This window comes from Hylobates moloch, unplaced genomic scaffold, assembly GCF_009828535.3.
Source record: "Hylobates moloch isolate HMO894 unplaced genomic scaffold, HMol_V3 SCAFFOLD_7, whole genome shotgun sequence".
NCBI classification, from domain to species: Eukaryota; Metazoa; Chordata; class Mammalia; order Primates; family Hylobatidae; genus Hylobates; species Hylobates moloch.
Window position 1 is genome coordinate 126,308,649 of NW_026652282.1, and position 23,307 is coordinate 126,331,955.

Sequence of the window (23,307 nt, forward strand, 5' to 3'; positions counted from 1 at the left end):
AGCCCACAAGACCACATCATGCTGCCCCCCTTTTTTCTATCTTAGCTTATGTTTCTCATAACTGAGGTTTCAAAGAGATAGGCCTCTCCACCTCACCTTGGTCCAGATACTTATCTTGCAGAGAATGTTCTTCTCTGCACGTTGTGCATTCCTCTGCTTGTTTTAAAAACCCCTGAACCACCTAGGCCAGAGATTGTATCGTAAATGACCTTTATTTATTTATTCACCAATGTTTTTTGAGTACCGGCTTGCTGCTAGGTGCTAGGCCTAACAATGTGGAAGAGGTCACTGCCCTTATGAATTGTTTTCTCTGGAAGGAGACATACAGTACCTAAAATATTTTCAGATATTGCTGAGTACTCTCAACCAAATTCAGGAGGGTGATGGGATAGCAAGGGCCCAAGATTAGGGGCAGCTACTTTAAATTGAGTGGTGAAGGCATCTCTGAGGAGAGGTAATGTGCAAGGAAGTGAGGAAGGAGCCTTCGAGGCCAAGAGATCAGCTGTAAGAGTTCTGAGGCAGAGAAGAGCCAGGCTTACTCTGTGGCCCGTAAGGCAGCCTGTGTGGCTGGAGTTTGTAGAATGTTGGAGAAAAGACAGAGAAGTTGTCAGGGGACAGATCATGCAGGATCTTACTAGTATATTCACAAGGTTGCACAACCATCACTACAGTCTGTTTTAGAACACTTTTATTACTTCAAAAAGAAACACTATATCCTTTACCTATCGCTTCCCAATCCCCCAATTCTTCTTGTTTCCACCCCTCACCCCCAAGCAACCACTAATATCTTTCTGTCTCCATGGACTTCCCTATTCTGAATATTTCATATCAGTGGAATCATTCAATATGTAGACTTTATGTTTGGCTGCTTTCACTTAGTGTAATGTTTTCAAGGCTCATCCATGTTGCTTTCAGAGTCCTCCACCACTCTCACCATCTCTTCCTTTCTCTGTGTGTGTGTAATCATCTCATGGGGGAACACACTTCTGATTCTGCCAAATAAAGCTTCTTATGAACATCCCCATTCCCTGGGAACACCATGGGCCCTGTATTAGTCCATTTGTGCTGCCATAACAAATTGCCTTTGACTAGATACTTTATAAATAATAGAAATATATTGCTCACAGCTCTGGAGGCTGGGAAGTCCAAGATCAAGGTGCTGGCATATTCAGTGTCTGGTGAGGGCTGCTCTGTGCTTCATAAATGGTGCCTTCTAGCTATGTTCTCACATGGCAGAAGGGGCAAAAGGGCTGCCTCAAGCCTCTTTTATCAGGGCACTAATCCCATTTGTGAGAACGGTGCCCTTTGTGACCTAATCACCTCCCCAAAGTCCTCACCTTTTAATACCATCAGTATGGGGGTTAAGTTTCAACATGAATTTGGGGCTGGGTGGGGGAGACATATACATTCAGACCAAGCAGTTACCATTATTAAGCCACACCTGGGGGAACCCACCGTGTTTTGTTTACTGTTTCAGTACAGCACAATATTACAGAGAATCACTCCTGGTCAGAGTGCCATATTGCGGGAAGCATTTGCTGAGCAGCTAAGAATTTTTTCTGAGTTTGTCATTTTGAGAAAGGCTTCACAGAAATGGGTCTCTTTATTTTAGGAGCTAAGTGTTTTGATGAAGTTGACCTACTATTCTTAGTCCTGATAAGTAGACTCTTCTCATCTCAATTACGAATAAGAAATGCCATTTAAAGACTTACAACACAAAAATCTGTAGTTAATAGTTTCTAAAAATGTGCATAAATTGAAGCTCTTGTTCTACATCAATGCAAGCTTGGTGTCTGACAGAACAACTGATTCCACATGCATGTAGGAACTGCTCTCTCTTGAATGGCACCTGCAGATCTTCAGAGAAACAAGACGTTTCCAGAACTAGAATTGCAGGGCAGAACTGCACAAGTAATCAAGACTGTGTGGAACTATGTGGTACCGTAATTAAGACTGTGTGGTACTGGCATCACATAGGTCAATGGAACAGAATTGAGAGTCTGAAAATAAACCTTTATATTTATGGTCAGTTAATTTTCTTTAAGACAGATTAAAAAATGCTTTTACACAAGAGTTGTTTGAGTCATGCAAATTTTAAGCTAATATTTACATAAGTGGCAATTGCTTTTCTGGAACTTGCTCAAATAATGGTTTCAGTAATTCCTCTTTTTTACCTATCTATATCATAATATAATTATACATAAACAAACTCATTTAGACAAGTTGTACTCTTGCATTTTACTGGTACAAAGTCAAATGGAAATTAGAGACAAAATTATCTCTAAACTGATGATGAGATAGATTAAATATATACATACATACACACACATAATGACTACAGGTTATCACATGTGGTTCTCTTACCATAAATATCCATTCACTGGGGTGTGTGGTCTTCACAGTGAGGTATGAGTTAGGGTACCCAAAATCTTCCTAAGGAATAGTGTGCAAACATTATCATTTTAAGGGAAAGACTTCCCATATTCTCAACTTCCAAATACAGTTTTTACTAAAACAGAACTGCAACAACCCCCTTGCTATGGTTTGGAAGTTTTTCCCCTCCAAAATTCATGTTGAAATTTAACTCCCAATGTGGCAGTATTGACAGGCAAGGTTTTTTTTTTTCTTCTTCTTCTTTTTTTCTAAAAGTGAGACAGGGTCTCGCTATGTTGCCTAGGCTAGACTTGAACTCCTAGGCTCAAGTGGTCCTCCCACCTCAGCCTCCTGAGTAAGAGGTGATTGGGTCATGAGGGTTCTGCCCTCATGAATGAATTAACCCATTCATGGATTAATAGGAGAATGGATTAGTAGGTTATCATGGGAGTGGGACTAGTGGCTTTATAAGAAGGGAAAGAGAGACCTGAGCTAGCAACCAGCCCCACTTGGCATTTGATGTCCTGTGCCACCTTGAGACTCTGCAGAGTCCCCACCTACAAGAAGGCCCTCACTCACAAAATGCAGCACCTCAACCTTGGACTTCTCAGCCTCTATGACTGTAAGAAATCAGTTCCTCTTTTTTATAAATTACCCAGTTTCAGCTGGGCACGGTGGCTCACGCCTATAATTCCAGCACTTTGGGAGGGTGAGGCAGGCGGATCACTTGGGGTCAGGAGTTTGAGACCAGCCTGGCCAACATGGTGAAACCCCGTCTCTACTAAAAATACAAAAATTAGCTGGGCGTGGTGGCACATGTCTGTAATCCCAGCTACTTGGGAGGCTGAGGCAGGAGGATCACTTGAACCTGGGAGGCGGAAGTTGCGGTAAGCCAAGATTGTGCCACTGCACTCCAGCCTGAGCTGGACAGAGTGAGATTCTGCCTCAAAAAAAAAATAAATAAATAAATAAATAAATAAATAACCAACCAACCCACCAACCCAGTTTCAGGTATTCTGTTATAAGCAGCAGAAAAAAGACTAAGACATTGTGTTAGTCCATTCTCATGCTGCTAATAAAGACACACTTGAGAATGGGTAACTTATAAAGGAAAGAGTTAATTGACTCATAGTTCAGCATGGCTGTGGAGGCCTCAGGAAACTTACAATCATGGTGGAAGGAGAAGCAAACATGGCCTTCATATGGAAGCAGCAAGGAGAAGTGCAGAGGGAAGGGGGAGAAAAGCTCCTTATAAAACCATCCAATCTTGTGAGAACTCACCATCACAAGAAGAGCATGAGGGTAACCTCCGCCATGATTCAATTACCTCCCACTGGGTCCCTCCCATGACACGTGGGGATTATGAGAATTATAATTCAAGATGAGATTTGGGTGAAAACACAGCCAAACCGTACCAGACATCCTTCTTTAAAAAAATAATTATTTATTGAGGTAAAATCATACAATGTAAATTTAACCATTTTATTTATTTATTTATTTTTTTTTTATTTTTTTAATTTTTTTTATATTTAGGTTTTAGGGTACATGTCACAATGTGTTTGTTATATATGTATCCATGTCCATTTGGTTTTGTAACCATTAAACATCTCCTAATGCTGTCCCTCCCCCCTCCCTGCACCCCACAACAGTCCCCGGAGTGTGATGTTCCCCTTCCTGTGTCCATGAGTTCTCATTGTTCAATTCCCACCTATGAGTGAGAACATGCGGTGTTTGGTTTTTTGTCCTTGCAATAGTTTACTGAGAATGATGTTTTCCAGTTTCATCCATGTTCCTACAAAGGACACAAACTCATCATTTTTTATGGCTGCATAGTATTCCATGGTGTATATGTGCCACATTTTCTTAATCCAGTCTATCGTTGTTGGACATTTGGGTTGGTTCCAAGTCTTGCTATTGTGAATAGTGCTGCAATAAACATACGTGTGCATGTGTCTTTATAGCAGCATGATTTATAGTCCTTTGGGTTGTGTATATTTGAGGTATATAACATGATATTATGAGATACATATACAACTTGGTAAATAGTTACTCTAGTGAAGCAAGTTAACATGTCCATCATTTCACATAATTACCCTTTTTTGTTTGACAAAAACAGCAATATTTCATTTAGCAAAAATTCCGAATATAATACAATGTTATTAGCTATAGTCCTCATGTTTTACATTAGATTGCTAGACTTGTTCATCTTATATATCTGCTACTTTGTATCTTTTACCCTTCATTTAAAAGTGAGCAATTAAGTGGCATTTTAGGATATTCTTAATGTTGTACAACTACCTCCTCTATCCAGTTCCAAAACATTTCCATCACTTCACAGCAAAAATCCCTTACCTATCGAGCAGTTTCTCTCTATTCTTTTATCCTCCCCACCCCAAATAACCACCAACCTACTTTCTGTATCTGTGAATTTATCCTGGATATTTTATATAAATGGAACTGGACAGCATGTAGCCTTTTGTGCCTGGCTTCTTTTGTGTAGCATAATGTTTTGGAGGCACTTGCATGTTGTAGTGTGTATAAGTACTTCATTCCTTTTTATGGCTAAGTAATACTCCGTTGTGTAGACATACCACAATTTTGTTTATCCACTCATCAGTTGATGGACATTTGGTTGTTTCCACCTCTTAGCTTGTGAATAATGTTACTATGAACATGATATATACACATACTTATTTGAATACCTGTTTTAAATTCTTTTCGATATATACCTAGGAGTAGAATTTCTGGTTACTATGGTCATTCTGTTTAACTTTTTGAGGAATTGCCAAATTGTTTTCCACAGTGGCTGAAGCATTTTACATTCCCATCGGTAATGTATGAGGGTTCCAATTTATCTGCATCCTTGCCAACTTGTTTATTATTTTTTTTTAATGAAAGCCATCCTAGTGGCTGTGAGGTGGGACCTCACTGTGGTTTTCATTTGCATTTCCCTAAAGACTAATGACTAATGATCTCTTTATACATTTATCATATATATGATTTGCAAATTTTCTCCCATTTTGTAGGTTGTCTTTTCACTTTCTTGATAATGTCCTTAGATGCACAAAAATTTTAAATTTTGATTAATGTGTAATTTATCTGTTTTTTCTTTTGTTGCCCATGCTTTGCATGTCATTGCTAAGTATCCATTGCCAAATCAAATGTCATGAAGATTTACCCATATGTTTTCTTCTAAGAGTGGTTTTAGTTCTTATATTTAGATGTTTGGTCCATTTGAGTTAATTTTTGTATGTGGTGAGAAATAGTGGTCCAGTTTCGTTAGCATATGGTTATCTAGCTGTCTGAGCACCATTTGTTGAAAAGACTGTCCTTTCTCCATTGAATGGTGTTGGCATCCTGTTGAAAATCAATTGACCATAAATATGAAGGTTTACTTCTAGACTCTCAATCCTATAACATTAATCTATATGTGTATCCTTAAGCTAGTTCCACACTATTTTGGTTACTGTAGCTTTGTAGTAAGTTTTGAAATTGAGAGGTGTGACTCCTTCTATTTTGCTCTTTTTTTAAAGATTGATTTGGCTATTTAGGGTCCCATGCAATTCCATATGGATATTAGGATTAGCTTGTCCATTTCTGCACAAAAGGCAATTGGTATTTTGATGGGGATTGCACAGGATCTGCAGATTAATTTGGGAAATATTGCCATTTTAACAGTATTGAGTCTTGTAATCTATGGACGTAGGATTTCATTCCATTAATTTAGGTCTTTAATTTTTTTAACAGTGTGTTGTAACTTTTAGTGTACATGTCTTTATACTTCCTTGGTTAAATTTATTTCTAACAGTTTTATTCTTTTTATTGCTATTATAAATGAAATTATTTTCTTCTTTTGCTCTTTGTATTGATCATTGCTAGTGTATAGAAATACAGCTGATTTTCATGTTGATCTTATATCTTGCAACTTTGCTGAACTCATTAGCTTTAATAGTTTTTTTTTATTGGTGTGGATTCTTTAGGGTTTTCTATATATAAAATCATAGCATCTGTGAATAGAGGTAGTTGAACTTCCTTTCTAATCTCAAAGAGTTTCTTTCTTTTTCTTGACTAATTGCTCTAGTTAGAACTTCCATTACAGTGTTGAATAGGAGTGGTAAGAGTGGACATCCTTGTCTTGTTGCTGATTCTAGGAAAAAAGCTTTTAGTCTTTCACCTTTAAGTATGCTGTCAATTGCAGATTTTTCACAGATGCTCTTTATCAGGTTGAGGAAATTCTCTTTTATTTCTAGGAAGTTAACAGATGAGGCCAAAATAAACCATCTAAATGCTTTTAAAAATCCAATCGAGTAAGCCTAATTATCATTAAAAAGCACATAGAGAGTAGACTCTGATGAAGTAAGCAGAACAAAATGGGAACTTCTCTTCTATTCCTAATTTATTGAATGTTTTTATCATGAAATGGTGGTTGACTTTCGTTAAATGCCTTTTCTGCATCTATAGAGGTAATCTTGTTTTTTTTTTTTCTCCTTCCATTCTATTAATATGGGATAGTACATTGATTGATTTTACTATGTTGAACTACTCTTACATTCCTGAGATAAGCCCCTCTTGGTCGTGGTCAGTCCTAATATGGTGCTGGATTTGGTTTGCTAGTATTTTATTGAGGATTTTTGCTTCTACATTCATAAGAGGATTTTTGCTTCTACATTCATAAGAGGATTTTTGCTTCTACATTCATAACTACATTCTGTAGTTTTTATGTGTATTTGTCTGACTTCAGTATTAACATACTACTGGCTTCATAGAATGAGTTAGGAAGTGTTCTCTTCTCTTAGTTTGTTTGTTTATTTACTTATTTGAAGAGTTTGAGTTAATTGGTGTTGGTTCTTTTTTAAATGTTTGGTAGAATTCAGCAATTAAGACTTCTGGTTCCAGAATTTTATTTGTGGGAAGTTTTTGGTTACTGATTCAATCTCTTGCTGTAAGTCTAGTCAGATTTTCTATTTCTTCTCAAGTCAGTTTAGGTAGTTGTGTTTTAATAGGAAGTTATCTGAATCATATAGGTTATTGAATTTCTTTGGATTATAATTGTTCAAGATATTCCTTTATAATTTTTTATTTCTCTAAGGTTGGTAATAATGTCCTCTCATTCCTGAAATTAGCGATTTGGGTCTTCTCTCTCTTTCTCTTGGTAAGTCTGCTACAGTTTATCAATTTTGTTGATCTTAAGAGATCTTTCCTCTTTTGTTCTTTATTTTTCTCTTCTCTCTTTCATTTTATTTCTGCTGTAATCTTTGGTGTTTTCTTCCTCTGCCTGCTTTAGGTTTAGTTTCCTCTTCTTTTTCTAGTTACTCTTTAAAATTGTTATGTAGGTTTTATTGTATAATAATGAACTTAACTCTGCAATCCAGCTAGACATGGAAGGGAATAAGAAAAATATGGAACCCAAAGAGCTTCAGTGAGTGCACAAAGATTATAGGATATTAAGAGCAAATGGGATTGAGGGGTACTCTCTTGAGCTACAGAAGAAATAGTCTGGTGGTTAAGATAAAACAGGTCGAATTTATTAGAGTTGTCCATATTTGGCAATGGTGATCTTCTTGCTGGTCTTGCCATTCCTGGACCCAAAGTGCTCCATGGCTTCTGTGGCATTCATGGCCTCTTTGACCTTGCCAAAGACCACATACCTGCCATTCAACCACTCAGTCTTGGCAGTGGAGATGGAAAACTGGGAACCATTTGTATTTGGTCCACCATTTGCTGTGGGCAAGATGCCAGGACTTGTATGCTTCAGGTTGAAGTTCTCATCATCAAGTTTCTCCTGGTAGTTAGATTTGCCACCATTACTATTATGGCATGTGAAGTCCCCACCCTAGCACATAAACCCTGGAATAATTCTAGGAAAGTAAGAACCCTTATAACCAAATCGTTTCTCTCCAGTGCTCAGAGCATGAAAGTTTCCTGCTGTCTTTGGAACTTGTCTGCAAACAGTTTGAAGGAGACCTGGCCCAAGGACTCACCTTAGACTGTGCCGGTGTCGAAGAACACAGTGGACTTGACCAGGGTTGACGATGGCAGTGTCTGCAAAGCCTTCTTTTTCTAGTTTATTAATGTGAAAGTTTAGGTTATCAATTTGAGATCTTTCTCTTTTTTTAATGTAGGCATTTACAGCTATAAATTTCCCCCTGAGCACTGCTTTCAGTGTAACACATAAGTTTTGGTATGTTGTGTTTTCATTTTCATTGATCTCAAAGTATTTCATAATTTCCCTTGGTTTTACCATATGTAGGTTACAAAATATCTTTTTTTGTTGTTTAGGAGTATGCTCTTTAATTTCCATATAATTGTGAATTTTCCAAATACCCTTCTGAAACTGATCTCTACTTTCATTCTGTTGTGCTGAAGAACATAATTTGTTTGTGCTGAAGAGCATAATTTGTATGGCTTCAGTCTTTTTAAGTTTACTGAGATTTATTTTGTAACCTACATATGGTCTACCTTGAAGAATGTTTCACATGCACTTGAGTAGAATGTGTATTTTGCTGTTGGGTGGTGTGTTCTATAGGTGTCTGTTAGGTCTAGTTGGTTTATAAAGTTGTTCAAGTCATATATATATCTGCCTAATTGTTTCTTCCGTGATTGAAAAGAAGATATTGAAATTTCCAACTATTTTTGTTAAATCATCTGTTCTCTTCAATTTTGTAATTTTTTGCTTCATTTATTTTGGTGCTGTGTTGTTAGGTGCATATGTATTTAAAATTATTATGTCTTCCTCTTGGGTTGATCTTTCATCATTATAAATAATTATAAATTGTCACTCTTTGACTCCATTAACAATTTTTGTTATAATGTAAATCTTATCTGATATTAGGATAGCTACTCCAGCTCTCTTATGGTTATTGTTTGCATAGTATATCTTCTTCCATCCTTTTACTTTCACCTTATGTTTTTTAGAGATGGGGTCTTGCTTTGTTGCCCAGGCTGGAGTGCAGTGGCTATTCACAGGCATGATCATAGTGCACTATAGCCTCAAACTTACGGGCTTAAGCAATTCTCCTCCCTGATACTCCCAAGTAGCTAGGACTACAGGCACATAACACTACACCTGACCTCAACTTATTTCTATTTTTGCTGTTTGTTTTCTGAATAATCAATAATTATTGAGTACTTGCTGTATTCAAAGCTAAACCTGTTTCACCTTTGCCTTTCCCATTCCTTAAATCTTTTTCTCTGATATTTCCAATAGTGAGAATATGTGCAACAGTCTTGATGTTTATGAAAAGAAGCTATTGGAAAAACCTCATGCACATTGTATAATTCTTGTGAAAGTTGTCTACAATTTTAAAGGAATATGGTTGAGCTCAAAAGACCTAATATTTCCAATAGTAACCACACTTATATAAAATATTGTGTGTGTGTGTGTTGTAACCACTTTCAGTTTATGAAATACTCCCATATTCCACTAGGAATGTAACCTCAGTCTATCCCTCAGCAGGATTATCTATGTTTAAAGTGCCAGGTTGATAGTTGTGGAACCAAGGCTTGGAGCCCTCAAGGATCATGCTCAGGCTGTGGAACTCCCTGGACCATGTGTCATCTCCAGCAGATCTGGGCGCAAGCCCAGGTTCACTAATCACCAGGTCACATGTGAGACCATGTCCACCTCACCACCCTCAGCCTCTAAAGAAAAGTGAGCAGAACTTATCTCATTTAAACCTATATCATTTTGTCATCCTTTTCAGTGTGATTCTCTGGAGCTCCTAGCTAGAGGGGACTCAAGGACCAAGACAAGGATATTCTACTCACAGTGTGACTTCCCCAAGTCATAAAGTAGCTGCTGTGTTTTGTTACTAAACGTGCTCCCCTTGCTGTCCTCCCTCTCCCTTTTAGAGCCATGGGACCACACCACCACCACCACAACCAATAGGCCAGGAACCACCAGAGCTCCGGCAAAACCTCCAGGTAATGTGGCTGCCTTAAGGAGGGCAGTGAGGAAGGGCCCTGTGGAGTTCCCTCTGGGGTAGGATGCAAGTGAACTACCTATAGTTTTAAGCCCCATGTGTGCAGAAACAATCAAGGCGTCCACGTGAACACCGAGTTTAACTTAATAGAGTACATACCTGGCTGATCACTATGCCTTCTGTGTTTTTTATGAAAAGTCCTGGCCTGGGAAAATTTCAAGACGAAAATGCATTTGGACTTCTTCCCCTTTTTAGCCATTTCAGTTTCTAAAATCAGGGAAAATGTAATTGTTAGGTTTTATGAAGCAGATCAAGCATTTTCTTTAGGCAGATGGAACATTTTGGAATGGCATTTATTTTACAGTGTCATCTTTCAGTAAAGGATTTTGGGACTTGGTTCTTCTTAACAACTCTTTCCTGTTGTCACTTGACCCTTTCTTCAGATGGGCCACTTTACCATTTAGACATCTTCACTGATGTAAAGAAAAATGTGACTGTGTGGCTGGGATCCCAGTCATTGCTCCCATCCAGCAACTTGTTACCAGTAGTCGGGGGCATGATAATACGTTCTGTGCAGTAGAGAGCTACCTTTCTTCCGAAGAGACACTGATGATGCAAGAAAGTCACTGCTGCTTTATGATTTGCCCTCATTTCTTCACATTTCCACATTCAAAGGGGTGCTTCATGACCACACGACCTCTCCCTTTTGGTTGTCCTGTTTATGGACTCTGTGTACCTGGTTTTGAATTTTGGGTTAATACCTACAGTCAGTAAGTATATTGTTAAAATGGTCCGACTGCTAGCCTAAGCAGAAAATACCTAGGAATATAAATTAATTGAAAAACTGGTGGTATACTGCAAAGTCAGAAAGTAGTAACTTTTTCTATCCTGCAGATATTTTCATTATCAATGTCTGTACACAGAATCAGATTCCAATATAAGTCTCTTTGTCTTAACCCATTGTTGGTACTGATCAGTTGAACCCATGGGCATTTTGCTTATTTTGGAATCTTATACCCAGTTGTTAATCAGTTGGCTGTTTCCTTTATGTTTTGGGGCCCACTGAAGGTGGTGGATTGGACTTGGCTGATGCTTTGGATGGTCAAGATGATGGCCGCAGGAAACCGGGTATAGGAGGAAGAGGTAAGTCCTTGCTGGTTGAAACTACTACAGGATTCTGTCTCATTAATTACAACATCCCACAGAGCCAGAGTCAGTCTGGGCTTGGCAGAGCTGGAGGCACTTCAAGCCAGTGGAGAACCCTGTAACAGTAGTTCTCAAACCTTTTTTGTCTCAGGACTCCCCAAATCATTGAGATCTCAAGAGATTTTTGTTTATGTGGATCACGTTTACCAATGCTCATCATCTTAGAATTTAAAACTGAAAGAATTTATTAATCTAAAATGAACAACACTAAACCCATACATTTAACATAAATAACATTTTTATGAGAAATAACTATGCTTGTCAAGACAAAACTTATATTGAGGAGAGCGGCATGCTGTTACATTTTTGCAGATTTCTCTCATGTCTGGCTGGATGGAAGCAGCTGGATTCTCACAGGCACTTTATTCCATCGTGAGATGTTGTTTTGGTTGAAGTATATGAAGGAAATCTGGCCTCACACCCATATGCAGTGGGGAAAGGGAGGAATATTTTCACAGACTTTTCAGATCCTTGTGGATAATCTTCTAGGATAGGACACCAAAACTTGGCCCCAACAAAAGCGGTTGTTTCTTACAGGTTAAGCGTAGTGTGGAGTGTGAAACTCTATCAGTGAACTTTCCACACTTGGTTCCGTGGGACTCTCTTGTCCTTTCAATGGATCTTTTACCCATTCATGGTTTTGTAACATTGCGTGTTGGTCATTTGGAAAGTATTAGTGCCTTGAGGTTTTTCGAGCTTCCAAGTAATGCCATGCGTCATTGTGTAAAACTGAAAGTCATATTTGTTCATATCATCACCCATCTCATTTGAAAAAAATATGCATTGGGGAAACTGTTAAACTCATAGTGGTAGAAAAAGATGTTTTTGAAGTTCTAACTTTTCCTTGAAATCTTATCATTGGCAACAAATACCATGAGTGGGTTTATTTAAATTGACAGGCTCATTCATTTTCAAGAAAACATCTAACAGATATTAAAGTTGGCAAAACCATAGTTGGTTTTAAAAAATCTTTGAATATTGATTAATTACTCTTCAATTCACTTTTTCAAGGAAAAAATCTTCTTTGAGAGGAATGGCTCATACTGGTCAGAATGGAAATAATCACATAAAGTTGTTTTTTTCATGTCAACTTTTGTATTTCCATGTGCCACATAAATGCTTGAAATGTACTTCCTGTTTTGTTAGAAAATATTAAAAGGTCATGCTCTAATACAATTAAAAAATTTTCAACTTCCTCATGTTAGTTTTCCAGTGCTGCTGAACATACTATCATAAACTTAGTAGCTTAAAACAATGTTCAGTTATTTTCTAGGTTTCCCTGTGCTACTGAAGTTCAGCCATTTAAGTGTCAAAACTTTTTTGACAAAATGACCCTTGATTCTCAACTTTACCTACTTTTTAAAAATTAAACTTTCATTTTTAGATAATCATAGATTCATGTGTAGTTGTAAGAAATAATAGAGAAGGACCCCTTGTACCCTTCACCCAGTTTCCCCTAATAGCAACATCTTGAAAATTGTACTCTATCATAGCCATATATTGACATAGATATAATCTATGCATTTATTCAAATTTCCTAGTTTTATTTACACTCACATGTGTGTGTGTCTTCTCTGCAATTTTATCATGTGTGTAGGTTTGTGTATCTATCATCACAGTCAGATACAAACAGTTCCATCGCCCTAAGTATCCCATGATTACATTTTATAATCACACCCACCTTCCTACAGTTTTATTTCCCCTTCCTCATCCCTTTCTTAACCCCTGGCAACCATTGATCTGTTTCCCATTTGTAAAATGTTGTCATTTCATGACATTCAGTTTTGGGGGGGGGCAAAAAAAGAAAAGTTGTATTTCAAAAATGTTATGTAAATGTAATTATAAAGTAGATAACCCTTTGGAATTGGCTTTTTTCACGTATAATTCAGTTGGCATCCATTCATATTGTTGGATGTATCAATTGCTCATTCATTCTTATTGCCAAGGAGTATTCCATGGGATGGATGTACCACAGTTTGTTTACTTGATGTATTGAAGCCAGTTTTTGGCTATTATGAACAAGGCTGCTGTAAACTGTCATGTATAGTATTTTTGTGTGAACATAAATTTTTCTTTCTTTATGAATAAATGCCCAAGAGTGCAATGACTGGATCACATGGTAGTTACATGTTTAGTTTTATAAGAAATGATCAGTTTTCCATGAAGATTGTAATATTTTGCAATCCCTAATGTATTGTGTCATTGCTATTTTCTCTGTATCTTCACCAGTATTTGGTGCTATCACTATTTCCATTTTAGCCATTTTAAAAGTGTGTGGTAATATCTTATTGTGGTTTAGTTTGCATTTCTCTGGCTAATGATATTGAACACCTTTTCATGTATTTGTTTGCCATCTGTATATCCTATTCAGTGGAATGTTTGTTCATGTTTTTGGTCCATTTTCTAATTAGATTTTTTGTTTTTCTTACTATTGAGTTTGAGAGTTCCTTAAATATTGTAGACATTTGTCCTTAGTCAGATATATGGTTTGCAAATATTTTCTTTCATTCTGTAGCTTGTCTTTTTATCCTCTTAACAGAGTCCTTTGCAGAAGTTTTAGATTTTGATGGTGTTCAGTTTGTCAATTTTTCCTTTTATTGATCGTACTTTTTTTTTTTTTTTCCCCAAGACAGGGTCTCACTCTGTTGCCCAGGCTGCAGTGCAGTGGCATGATCGTGGTTCACTGCAGCCTTGACCTCCTGGGCTCAAGTGATCCTCCCACCTCAGCTTCCCAAGTAGCTGGGACTATAGTTGCGCACCACCACACTTGGCTAATTTTTGTATTTTTTGCAGAGATAGGGTCTTACTATGTTGCCCAGGCTGATCTTAAACTCTGGGCTCAAGCCATTTACCCACCTTAGCCTCCCAAAGTGCTAGGATTACAGGCATAAGCCACTGCAGTCGGCCTGGATCATGCTTTTGATGCCAAGTCTAAGAACTCTTTGCCTATACCTAGGTTTTGTAGATTTTCTCCTATGTTTTTTTTTCCTTAAACTTCACTTGCTTGCCTGTGAATGTCTAATTGTTCTAGGACCATTTGTTAAAAAGACTATCTGCCCGTTGAATTGCTTTTGAGCCTTAAAAAAATCATTTGGAATATAACTGTTTTTGTTGCACTTGGTATCCTTATATTTTGTTGAGGATTTTTGCATCTATATTACTAACAGAAATAGGTTTGTAGTTTTTCTTGTGATGTCTTTGTCTGGTTTTGTTATCAGTGCACTACTAATTTCATTGGATTATTTAGGTAGTGTTGTCTCCTCTTATTTTCTGGAAGAGTTACGGAAGAATTGCTGTTAATTATTTAAATATTTTATAGAATTTATCAGTGAAAGCATTTGACTCTGGGCTTTTCTTTTGGGGAAGTTTTTTGTATTAATTCTATCTATTATAGGTCTATTCAGATTTTCCATTTCCTTTTTAAAATTTTATTTTGTTTTTGATGCTCTACACCTTCAGAGAATCTTCTCTAGTAACAAACTATAGAAATGACCCCTGAAAGTAGTCTTAAGTCTCTTTTATTGCAGTCATCTTCGTGGGCGTGAAGTGGTGTCTTACTGTCTTATTGTGGTTTTGATGTGCATTTCCCTAATGCTAATGAAATCAAGCATCTTTTCATGTGCTTTATTGAATATTGTTTATGTTTTTTGGAGAAATGTCTATTCAAATCCTTTGTCCATTTTAAATTGGGTTATTGTGTTTTATTGGTGAGTTTCAGTTTTATTTTCATTTTGTTTAATAGAGACAGGGTCTCACCATGTTGTCTAGGCTGGTATCAAACTCCTGCGCTCAGGTGATCCTCCTGCCTCGGCCTCCCAAAGTGCTGGGATTACAGGCATGAGCCACCACGCCTGGCCAGATTTTCTATTTCTTCTTGGGTCAGCTTCAGTAGTTTGTATCTTTCTAGGAGTTTGTCCATTTCATCTAGGCTGCCCAATTTATTGGCATACTTTTGTCAATGATAGTCCCTTAAAATCCTTTTTATTTCTATTAGGTCATTAGTGATATCCTCTCTTTCATTTCTCATTTCAGTAATGAGTCTTTTCTCCTTTTCTTTGTCAGTCTTGCTAAAGGTTTGTCAATTTTGTTGATCTTTTCAAAAACCATCTTTTGTTTTTATAGACTTTATTGTTCTGTTATTTATTTCATTTTTTTCTACTTTCATATATTTTTCTTCTACTCTCATCTTTTTTTCTTCCTTCAATCTGCTTGCTCTGTGTTTGGTTTCCATTTTCTGGTTTCTAAGGTGAAAGTTTAGGCTACTGATTACAAATCTTTCTCCTTTTTTAATATAGGCCTTTACAGTAGTAAATTTGCTTCTAAACATGGCTGTTGCTGTATCTCATAAGTTTTTGTGGATTGTGTTTTTGTTTACATTCTTCTCAAAGTTAAAATTTCCCTTCTGATTTCTTATTCGACCTATTGGTTATTTTGGTGTGTGTTGTTTAGTTTCCACATATTTGTGAATTTCCCTAATTTATTTCTGTCATTGATTTCCAGTTATGATTGGAGAGCATACTTTCTTTGATTTTAATTCTTTAAAATCTATTAAGGCTTATTTTGTGGCATATCAGAAGGTCTATCCAGGAGAATGTTCCCAGTGAATTTGAGTGGAATGCAAATTCTGCTGTTGTTGGGTGGAATGTTCTCTATATGTCACTTCGATTTCGATAGTTATTGTGTTGGTCAGTTGTATCTTTGCTGAATTTTTTGTCCACTAATCCAATTAATGATGGCAATAGGGTATTGAATTTCCCCAATGATAATTATGGATTTGTTTCTCCCTTTAGCTCTATCAACTTTTGTTTCATATATTTTGAGTCTCTGTTTTTTATACATCCAAATTTAGGATCATTATGTCTTCCTAGTGGACTGATTCTTTTATCATTGTGTTATGTTACTCTTTTTGTCTAAAATATTTTCCTAGCTATGACATCTCATTTATCTGATATTAATATAACCACTCCCACTTTCTCTTTTTTTTAATTAATGTTCAAATGTACATTTAGACATCAAAATTGGAAAGTTATTGTTTAAGGTTAAGTAACATCAGTGACCTTTCCCTATTCATTACTATTGAACCCCATTGGACTATTTTATCTTATGAATGGATCTTTTGTCCATTCACCATTTTGTAACATCCTGTACAGGTTGTTTGGAAAATATTGATGCCCTGAGTGAGTTGCGTTGTTTCTGAATGATGACACTTTTCCTTATCTAATACTCAAAACTCATGTTTGCTAATATCACCACCAGTCTCATGGTTGAGCTCGAATAAAATTATTTTTCTGCTCTTTGATATTTATTTTGTATTGCTTTATAACATGTTACCATAAAATTAGCAAGTTAAAATAGTATTCATTCACTCTCATAATTTCCCTGGGTCAGGAGTATGGGTCCTATGTAGCTGGGTCCTCTGCTCAGTGTCTTATACAAGCTTGCAATTCAGATGTCATCTGGGGCTAGGGGTCTTGTCTGAAGTTTGATATTATATTACTTCATATTGCTTTTGTAATGAGTTACCATGAACTTGATTGCTTAAACAACACAAACTTGTTATTTTATAATCATTGAGGTCAGAAATCCAAAATTGGGTCTTCCTGGGCTAAAATCAAGGTGCTAGCCAGGCTCCATTCCTTTTGGAGACTCTGGAGGAGAATTTATTTCCTTGCCTTTTCCTGCTTACAGAGGCCACCTGCATTTCTTGGCTTGTGGTTACTTCCTTCTTCAAAGTCAGCAGTGTGGCATCTTCAAATCTCTCTCTGACTCTTACCTTTGCTTCCATCATCATATCTCCTTCTCTGACTCTCCTGCTCCTCCTTTCCCTTATAAGGACGCTTATGATTTTGCTGGCCCCACCCAGATAATTCAGGATAATCACAGAACTCATGGCTGCATCCTTCTTTACGATTGGCAAGAGTAAGAAAATTTCTGCTGCCTGTAGTGTCTTCTCAGGGAAGGCGTAAAACCCCTCTTTTCAAGGCTGTACCTGGTTATGTTAGAATCACCCAGAATAATCTCCCTTTTGAGTAATTCAAAGTCCCACCAAAGACATCTTAAGTATATCTGCAAAATCCATTTACCTCTGCTATGTCATAATCTGATCACAGCAGTGATATCCAGCCTATTCATGGGTCCCTCCCATGCTCATGAGTGAGGATTATACATGGTGTATACATTGGGGGTGGGAATTTTGCCAGCCATCTTAGAATTCTGTCTACCATGTTTATCTGGGACATGCTTAAGTAAAACTGGCATCCTCTTTCAACTGCCATTGTATAATGGTGAAGAATCTGATGACTCCTAGTGCCATTTGGTGCCACTGCCTCAGTTCATGCTAAGGACCAGCAGGTTTACTCATTGTTGCTTTTGCACCACAGTGCAAGTGCCAACCCCATAAAAGCATGATTATGAAAATAGTTTTTCATAATCTGTGGAGCCCAAGGGTCCTTGAAACACTCTTTGAGAACAACCATTTGTGGAGATGACCTTACACGGTCATGTGGCATCAGTATGTTTTCATTCAGGTCAGTGATCTCTTCGATATCAGTGTACAGCAATCATGTATTGTGGTGCTGCAGCAGGCAGGAAGGTTGCTTTAGATGTCTTTTGTTGTATCAAGCTACACCTTTTCAGTTTTACTTCTGTAGAAAGTAATATAAATTAATTCAGCCTTTTGAGAGGGCAGTTTAGTAAAATATTTGAATGAGCAGTTCTACTTCAAAGCATTTTCCCTCTAGGTATACGTATGCATGTGTGCAGTGGTACATTTTAAATGATGTTTGCGATTTCTTGTGTTTTGTACCAGCCAAAAATTAAACACCCTTAAATCCCACTAGTGAAATACACAAATTCTAAACCATTCATACTCTGAAGCCATTACAAAAAATAAGGTAGAGCTCTGGAACTGACATGAAAAAGGCAAGTCACAGAACAGGATGTATGTAGTATGAATCAATTTCTGTCAAATATAAGTAGATGTGAGCACACACACAGGCCTGCAGGCAGATCTGAAAAGGTACAGAGCAGCCCCCTCTTGGGATAGATTTGAGGCTGGCTTTTTTTCTTATAATCTACACCACTGGGTATTTTTTTATATTGAGCAAGTATTACCTTTATAATAAACCTTAAAAATTAAAGTGATCTTTACTAATGAGGAAGAACTCTAGATTAGAACTGGATAACTGGAGAGGCCTTTCCCCTCATTGTTTGGAATGAGAGGGACTTGTCCAAGGTCGTGCTGCAAGCCAGCAGCACAACTGGCCTGAAGTGCAAGGATCTTGGCTTTACCTTGGGGGCCTTTTCTTCTAGAACATGTTGCCATGAGAAGTGTCTGCATAGAGAAGGTACTGATGACGCGAAAGATGAGTTTAGGGTCAATTGATGTGCTTTGGCCAAAGAAACCCTGGAAAATCCTCTATTCATCAACAGGTCAACCTGCCCCAAAGAGTTGTTGGAATACCTCAAAATCAAAAGTACAAGCTTTGACATATACTGCCTGCTGGTCTGCTTGGCAGCTGTCCTACTGAATGGAAGATTAGATTCAAAAATCTAGAAAGCTGAAAAAGGGACTTCTCTTTAAGAGGTAAGCACAGTGCAATAACAGAAAAGTTGTAACCAGGGCCCCAAGAAAGGTAGTATTCTGTATACTCATGTCAAAGTGACAGAACTGTATTATTTGCTCTGTAAAGATTTGCTATTGCTCTGTAAAGATTTGCTATCTGGAAGGTTATCAGTGTTACACAAACATTGGCCATAGGAAGGAACAAGCTTTAGTTCTCTGGAAAGTTGCCTGTGTATACCATCTCATTCCTAGATGTTCTTATCCAGTGTCATTTTTTTTTTTTGAGGTGCAGTTTTGCTCTTGTTGCCCAGGCTGGAGTGCAATGGCGCGGTCTCGGCTCATAGCAACCTCTGCCTCCAGGGTTCAAGCGATTCTCCTGCCTCAGCCTCCCAAGTAGCTGGGATTACAGGCTCCCACCACCACGCCCGGCTAATTTTTGTGTTTTTAGTAGAGACAGGTTTTCACCATGTTGGCCAGGCTGCTCTTGAACTCCTGACATCAGGTGATCTGCCTGCCTCGGCCTCCCAAAGTGCTGGGATTACAGGCTTGAGCCTTCACACCCGGCCTTCTACTGCCATTTTTCCGAAGTCAGGTCTACATGATTTGTTGTTTTATTTTTAGTGTCAATAATAGACATTCCTGAGTCCCTGCAGACCAGCCATTTGCATGTCAGACCTTTTTTTGCATCAGAAATTACCTTGATAAGCCTGGACAACTTAGCAAGACCCCATCTCTACAAAAGATGAAAAAATTAGCTGGGCGTAGTGGTGCATGCCTGTAGTCCCAGCTGCTCAGCAGGCTGAGGTGGGAGAATCACTTGAGCCTGGGAGTTCTACACTGTAGTGAGCTATGATCGTGCCACTGCACTGCAGCCTGGGTGACAGAGTGAAACCCAGTCTCAAAAAACACGAAATTACCTTGATGCTCAAATCGTGGTAATTTGACCTTTAATTTTGAGGTAATTGTAAATTCACATGAAGTTGTAAGAAATAATACAGAGAGATCCTATGCACCCCATACCCAGTTTCCCCCAGTGGTAACATCCTGCAAAACTATAGTATAAGATCACAACCAAGATATTGACATTGATATAGTCTGGTGATCTTATTCAAATTTCCTCAGTTTTACTTCTACTGAGTGTGTGTGTGTTTACTTCTATGCAGTTTTATCACTTGTGTGGGTATGTGTATCTACCACAACAGTCTAGACGGAACTATTTCATCACCACAAAGATCCCTCTTGTTGCCCTTTTATAAACACAGACACCTCCTCTTGCCACCCACTCCTTGCCTGTCTCTAACCCGTGACAACCATTAATTTGTTCTCCATCTGTAGCATTTGGCAATTTCAAAAATGGAATCATAGAGTATATACTGTTTTGGGACTGGCTTTTTTCACTCAACATAATTCGTTGAGATCCTTCCGAGTCATCGCATATATCAATAATTTGTTGCTTTTCCTCGCTGAACAGTATTTCATGGTGTGAACGTATCATAGTTTGTTTAACCATTTGCTTTTTGAAGGTCATCTGGGTTGCTCCCAGTTTTTGACTATTATAAGCACTTATATATACGTTCTTATGTGAATATGACTCTTCATTTCTATGAGATAAATGCTAAGTTGTGTGAGTGCTGTGTTGTGTGGTTGTTATAGGTTTAGTTTGTTAAGACATTACCAACATGTTTTTGTGGTGAGAACATTCAAGACCTACTCTCTTCGCAATTTTTGAGTATATAATATATTATTATTAACTATAGTCACCCTGCTCTATAATAAATCTCCAGAACTTATTCTTCCTGTCTAACTGAAACTTTGCACCCTTTGACTAGCATCTCCCTACTCCCCACCCCAGCCCCTGGCCACTAATATTTTGCTCTATGCTTCTATGAGTTCAGTTTTTTTTGTTTTTTTTCTAATTTTCTTTGAGTTGTAAAGCTAGGTTGTTTATTTGAGATCTTTGTGTTTGTTTGTTTGTTTATTTTGAGTCAGAGTCTCGCTCTGTCGCCCAGGCTGGAGTGCAATGGCGCTATCTGAGGTCACTGCAACCTCCACCTCCTGGGATTACAGGCACCTGCCACCACACTTGGCTAATTTTTGTATTTTTAGTAGAGTTTCAGTTTTATTTTTATTTTGTTTTATTTAATTTAATAGAGACAGGGTCTCACCACGTTGCCTAGGCTGTTATCAAACTCCTGCGCTCAGGTGATCCTCCTGCTTCGGCCTCCCAAAGTGCTGGGATTACAGGCATGAGCCACCACGCCTGGCCAGATTTTCTATTTCTTCTTGGGTCAGCTTCAGTAGTTTATATCTTTCTAGGAGTTTGTCCATTTCATCTAGGCTATCCAGTTTATTGGCATACTTTTGTCAATGATATTGCCTTAAAATCCTTTTTATTTCTATTAAGTCATCAGTGATATCCTCTCTTTCATTTCTCATTTCAGTAATGAGTCCTCTCTCTTTTTCTTTGTCAGTCTTGCTAAAGGTTTGTCAATTTTGTTGATCTTTTCAAAAACCATCTTTTGTTTCTATAGACTTTGTTGTTCTTCTGTTACTTATTTCATTTGTTTCTACTAGAGATGGGGTTTCACCATGTTGGCCAGGCTGGTCTCTTGGTCAGGCTGTTCTCAAACTCCTGACCTTGTGATCTGCCAACCGTGATCTCCCAAAGTGCTAGGATTACAGGCATGAGCCACCGTGCCTGGTGAGATCTTTGTTTTTTGTTTAGGTTGGCATTTATTGCTATAAAGTTCTCAGGACTGCTTTTGCTGCATCTCATAAGTTTTGATATGTTGTATTTCTATTTTTATTTGTCTCAAGAATTTTTTTGATTTCTCTTTTGATTTCTTCTTTGACCCATTGGTTGTTCAGGAGAATGTTGTTCAATTTCCACACATTTGTGAATTTTCCAATTCTCTGTTCAAACTTCTAGTTTTGTACCATCGTGAGTGGAAAAGACACTTGATATGATTTCAATCTTGTTAAATTTATTAAGACCTTTTCTGTGACCTAACATGTGACCTATCCTGGAGAATGTTCCATGTGTGCTTGAAAAGAATGTGTATTCTGCTGCTGTTGGATAGAATGTTTTGTGTATGTCTGTTAGGTCCGTTTGGTCTAGAGTGTTGTCCTGGCCCACTGTTTCCTTGTTGATTTTTCTGTCTGGATGACCTGTCCATTGTTGAAAATGGAATATTTTCATCTTCTTAACCAGGTCTTTTACAGACGAAATGTTTTAATTTTCACAAAGTGGGTGTATCAGTTTTTCTTTTTATGAAATGTGGCTTTGTTGTCAATTGTGTGAACTCTTTACCAAGCTCTCAGTCCCAAAGTTTTTTTTATGTTTTCTTTTGAAGTTTCATAACTTTAAGTAAAAATGATCATCCATTTTGAGCTCATTTTTAATAAGGTGTGAGGATTAGGTTGAGATTCATTGTTTTTACCTGTTGATGCCCGGTTACTCCAGCACCATTTGTTCAAAAGACTGTGCTTTATCAAATTGCTTTTGTACCTTTATCAAGAATCACTTGAGTGTATTTGGGGTCTTTTTGGGCTCTTCATTCTGTTTGATTGATCTGTCTGTCTGTCCCTCTGCCACAGTCCTGATTACTATAACTATAAATTCAGCTTTAATATTGGTTAGAGTGATTTGTTCCACTTTATTCTGCTTTGTCAAGTTCTTACAAGGCTCTTCTAGGGCCTGTGCCTTTTCATATAATTGTAGATTAAGTTTGTCTTTGCCTAGTCTAGAAAAAAACTTACTGGGATTATGATAGGATGTGTATTAAACATAGATCCATTTTGGGGCAGTTGACATTTTTCCTTTGTGGAGTCTTCTAATCCATGAATACAGTATGTCTCTCAACTGATTTATGTCTTCGTTGATGTCTTTTCTTGAGAACACTGTAATTTTCAGTATAGAGGATCCTGTACATGTTTAAATGTATGTTTAAATATTTTCTTTTCTAGCCGGGCGTGGTGGCTCACGCCTGTAATCCCAGCACTTTGGGAGGCTGAGGCAGGCAGATCACGAGGTCAGGAGTTTGAGACCAGCCTGACCAACATGGTGAAACCCCGTCTCTAATAAAAATACAAAAATTAGTGGGGTGTAGTGGCACACACCTGTAATCCCAGCTACTCAGGAGGCTGAGGCAGGAGAATTGCTTGAACCCGGGAGGTGGAGTTTGCAGTGAGCTGAGATCCCGCTATTGCACTGCAGCCTGGGCGACAAAGTGAGACTCTGTC

General features: G+C 37.8%; 1 protein-coding gene and 1 pseudogene across 1 annotated transcript in view; one reads left to right on the forward strand and one right to left on the reverse strand.

Annotated features, from left to right (window-relative positions):
* CD99L2 (CD99 molecule like 2) overlaps positions 1-23,307 on the forward strand; it is a 131,303-nt gene that overhangs the window by 66,248 nt on the left and 41,748 nt on the right. The window contains exons 3-4 of the mRNA XM_032757786.2: positions 10,225-10,296; positions 11,364-11,438. Of these exons, the coding sequence (XP_032613677.1) occupies positions 10,225-10,296; positions 11,364-11,438 (147 nt within the window). The remainder of the gene's footprint in view (positions 1-10,224; positions 10,297-11,363; positions 11,439-23,307) is intronic.
* Positions 14,902-15,010, reverse strand: LOC116812418 (small nucleolar RNA U3; annotated as a pseudogene).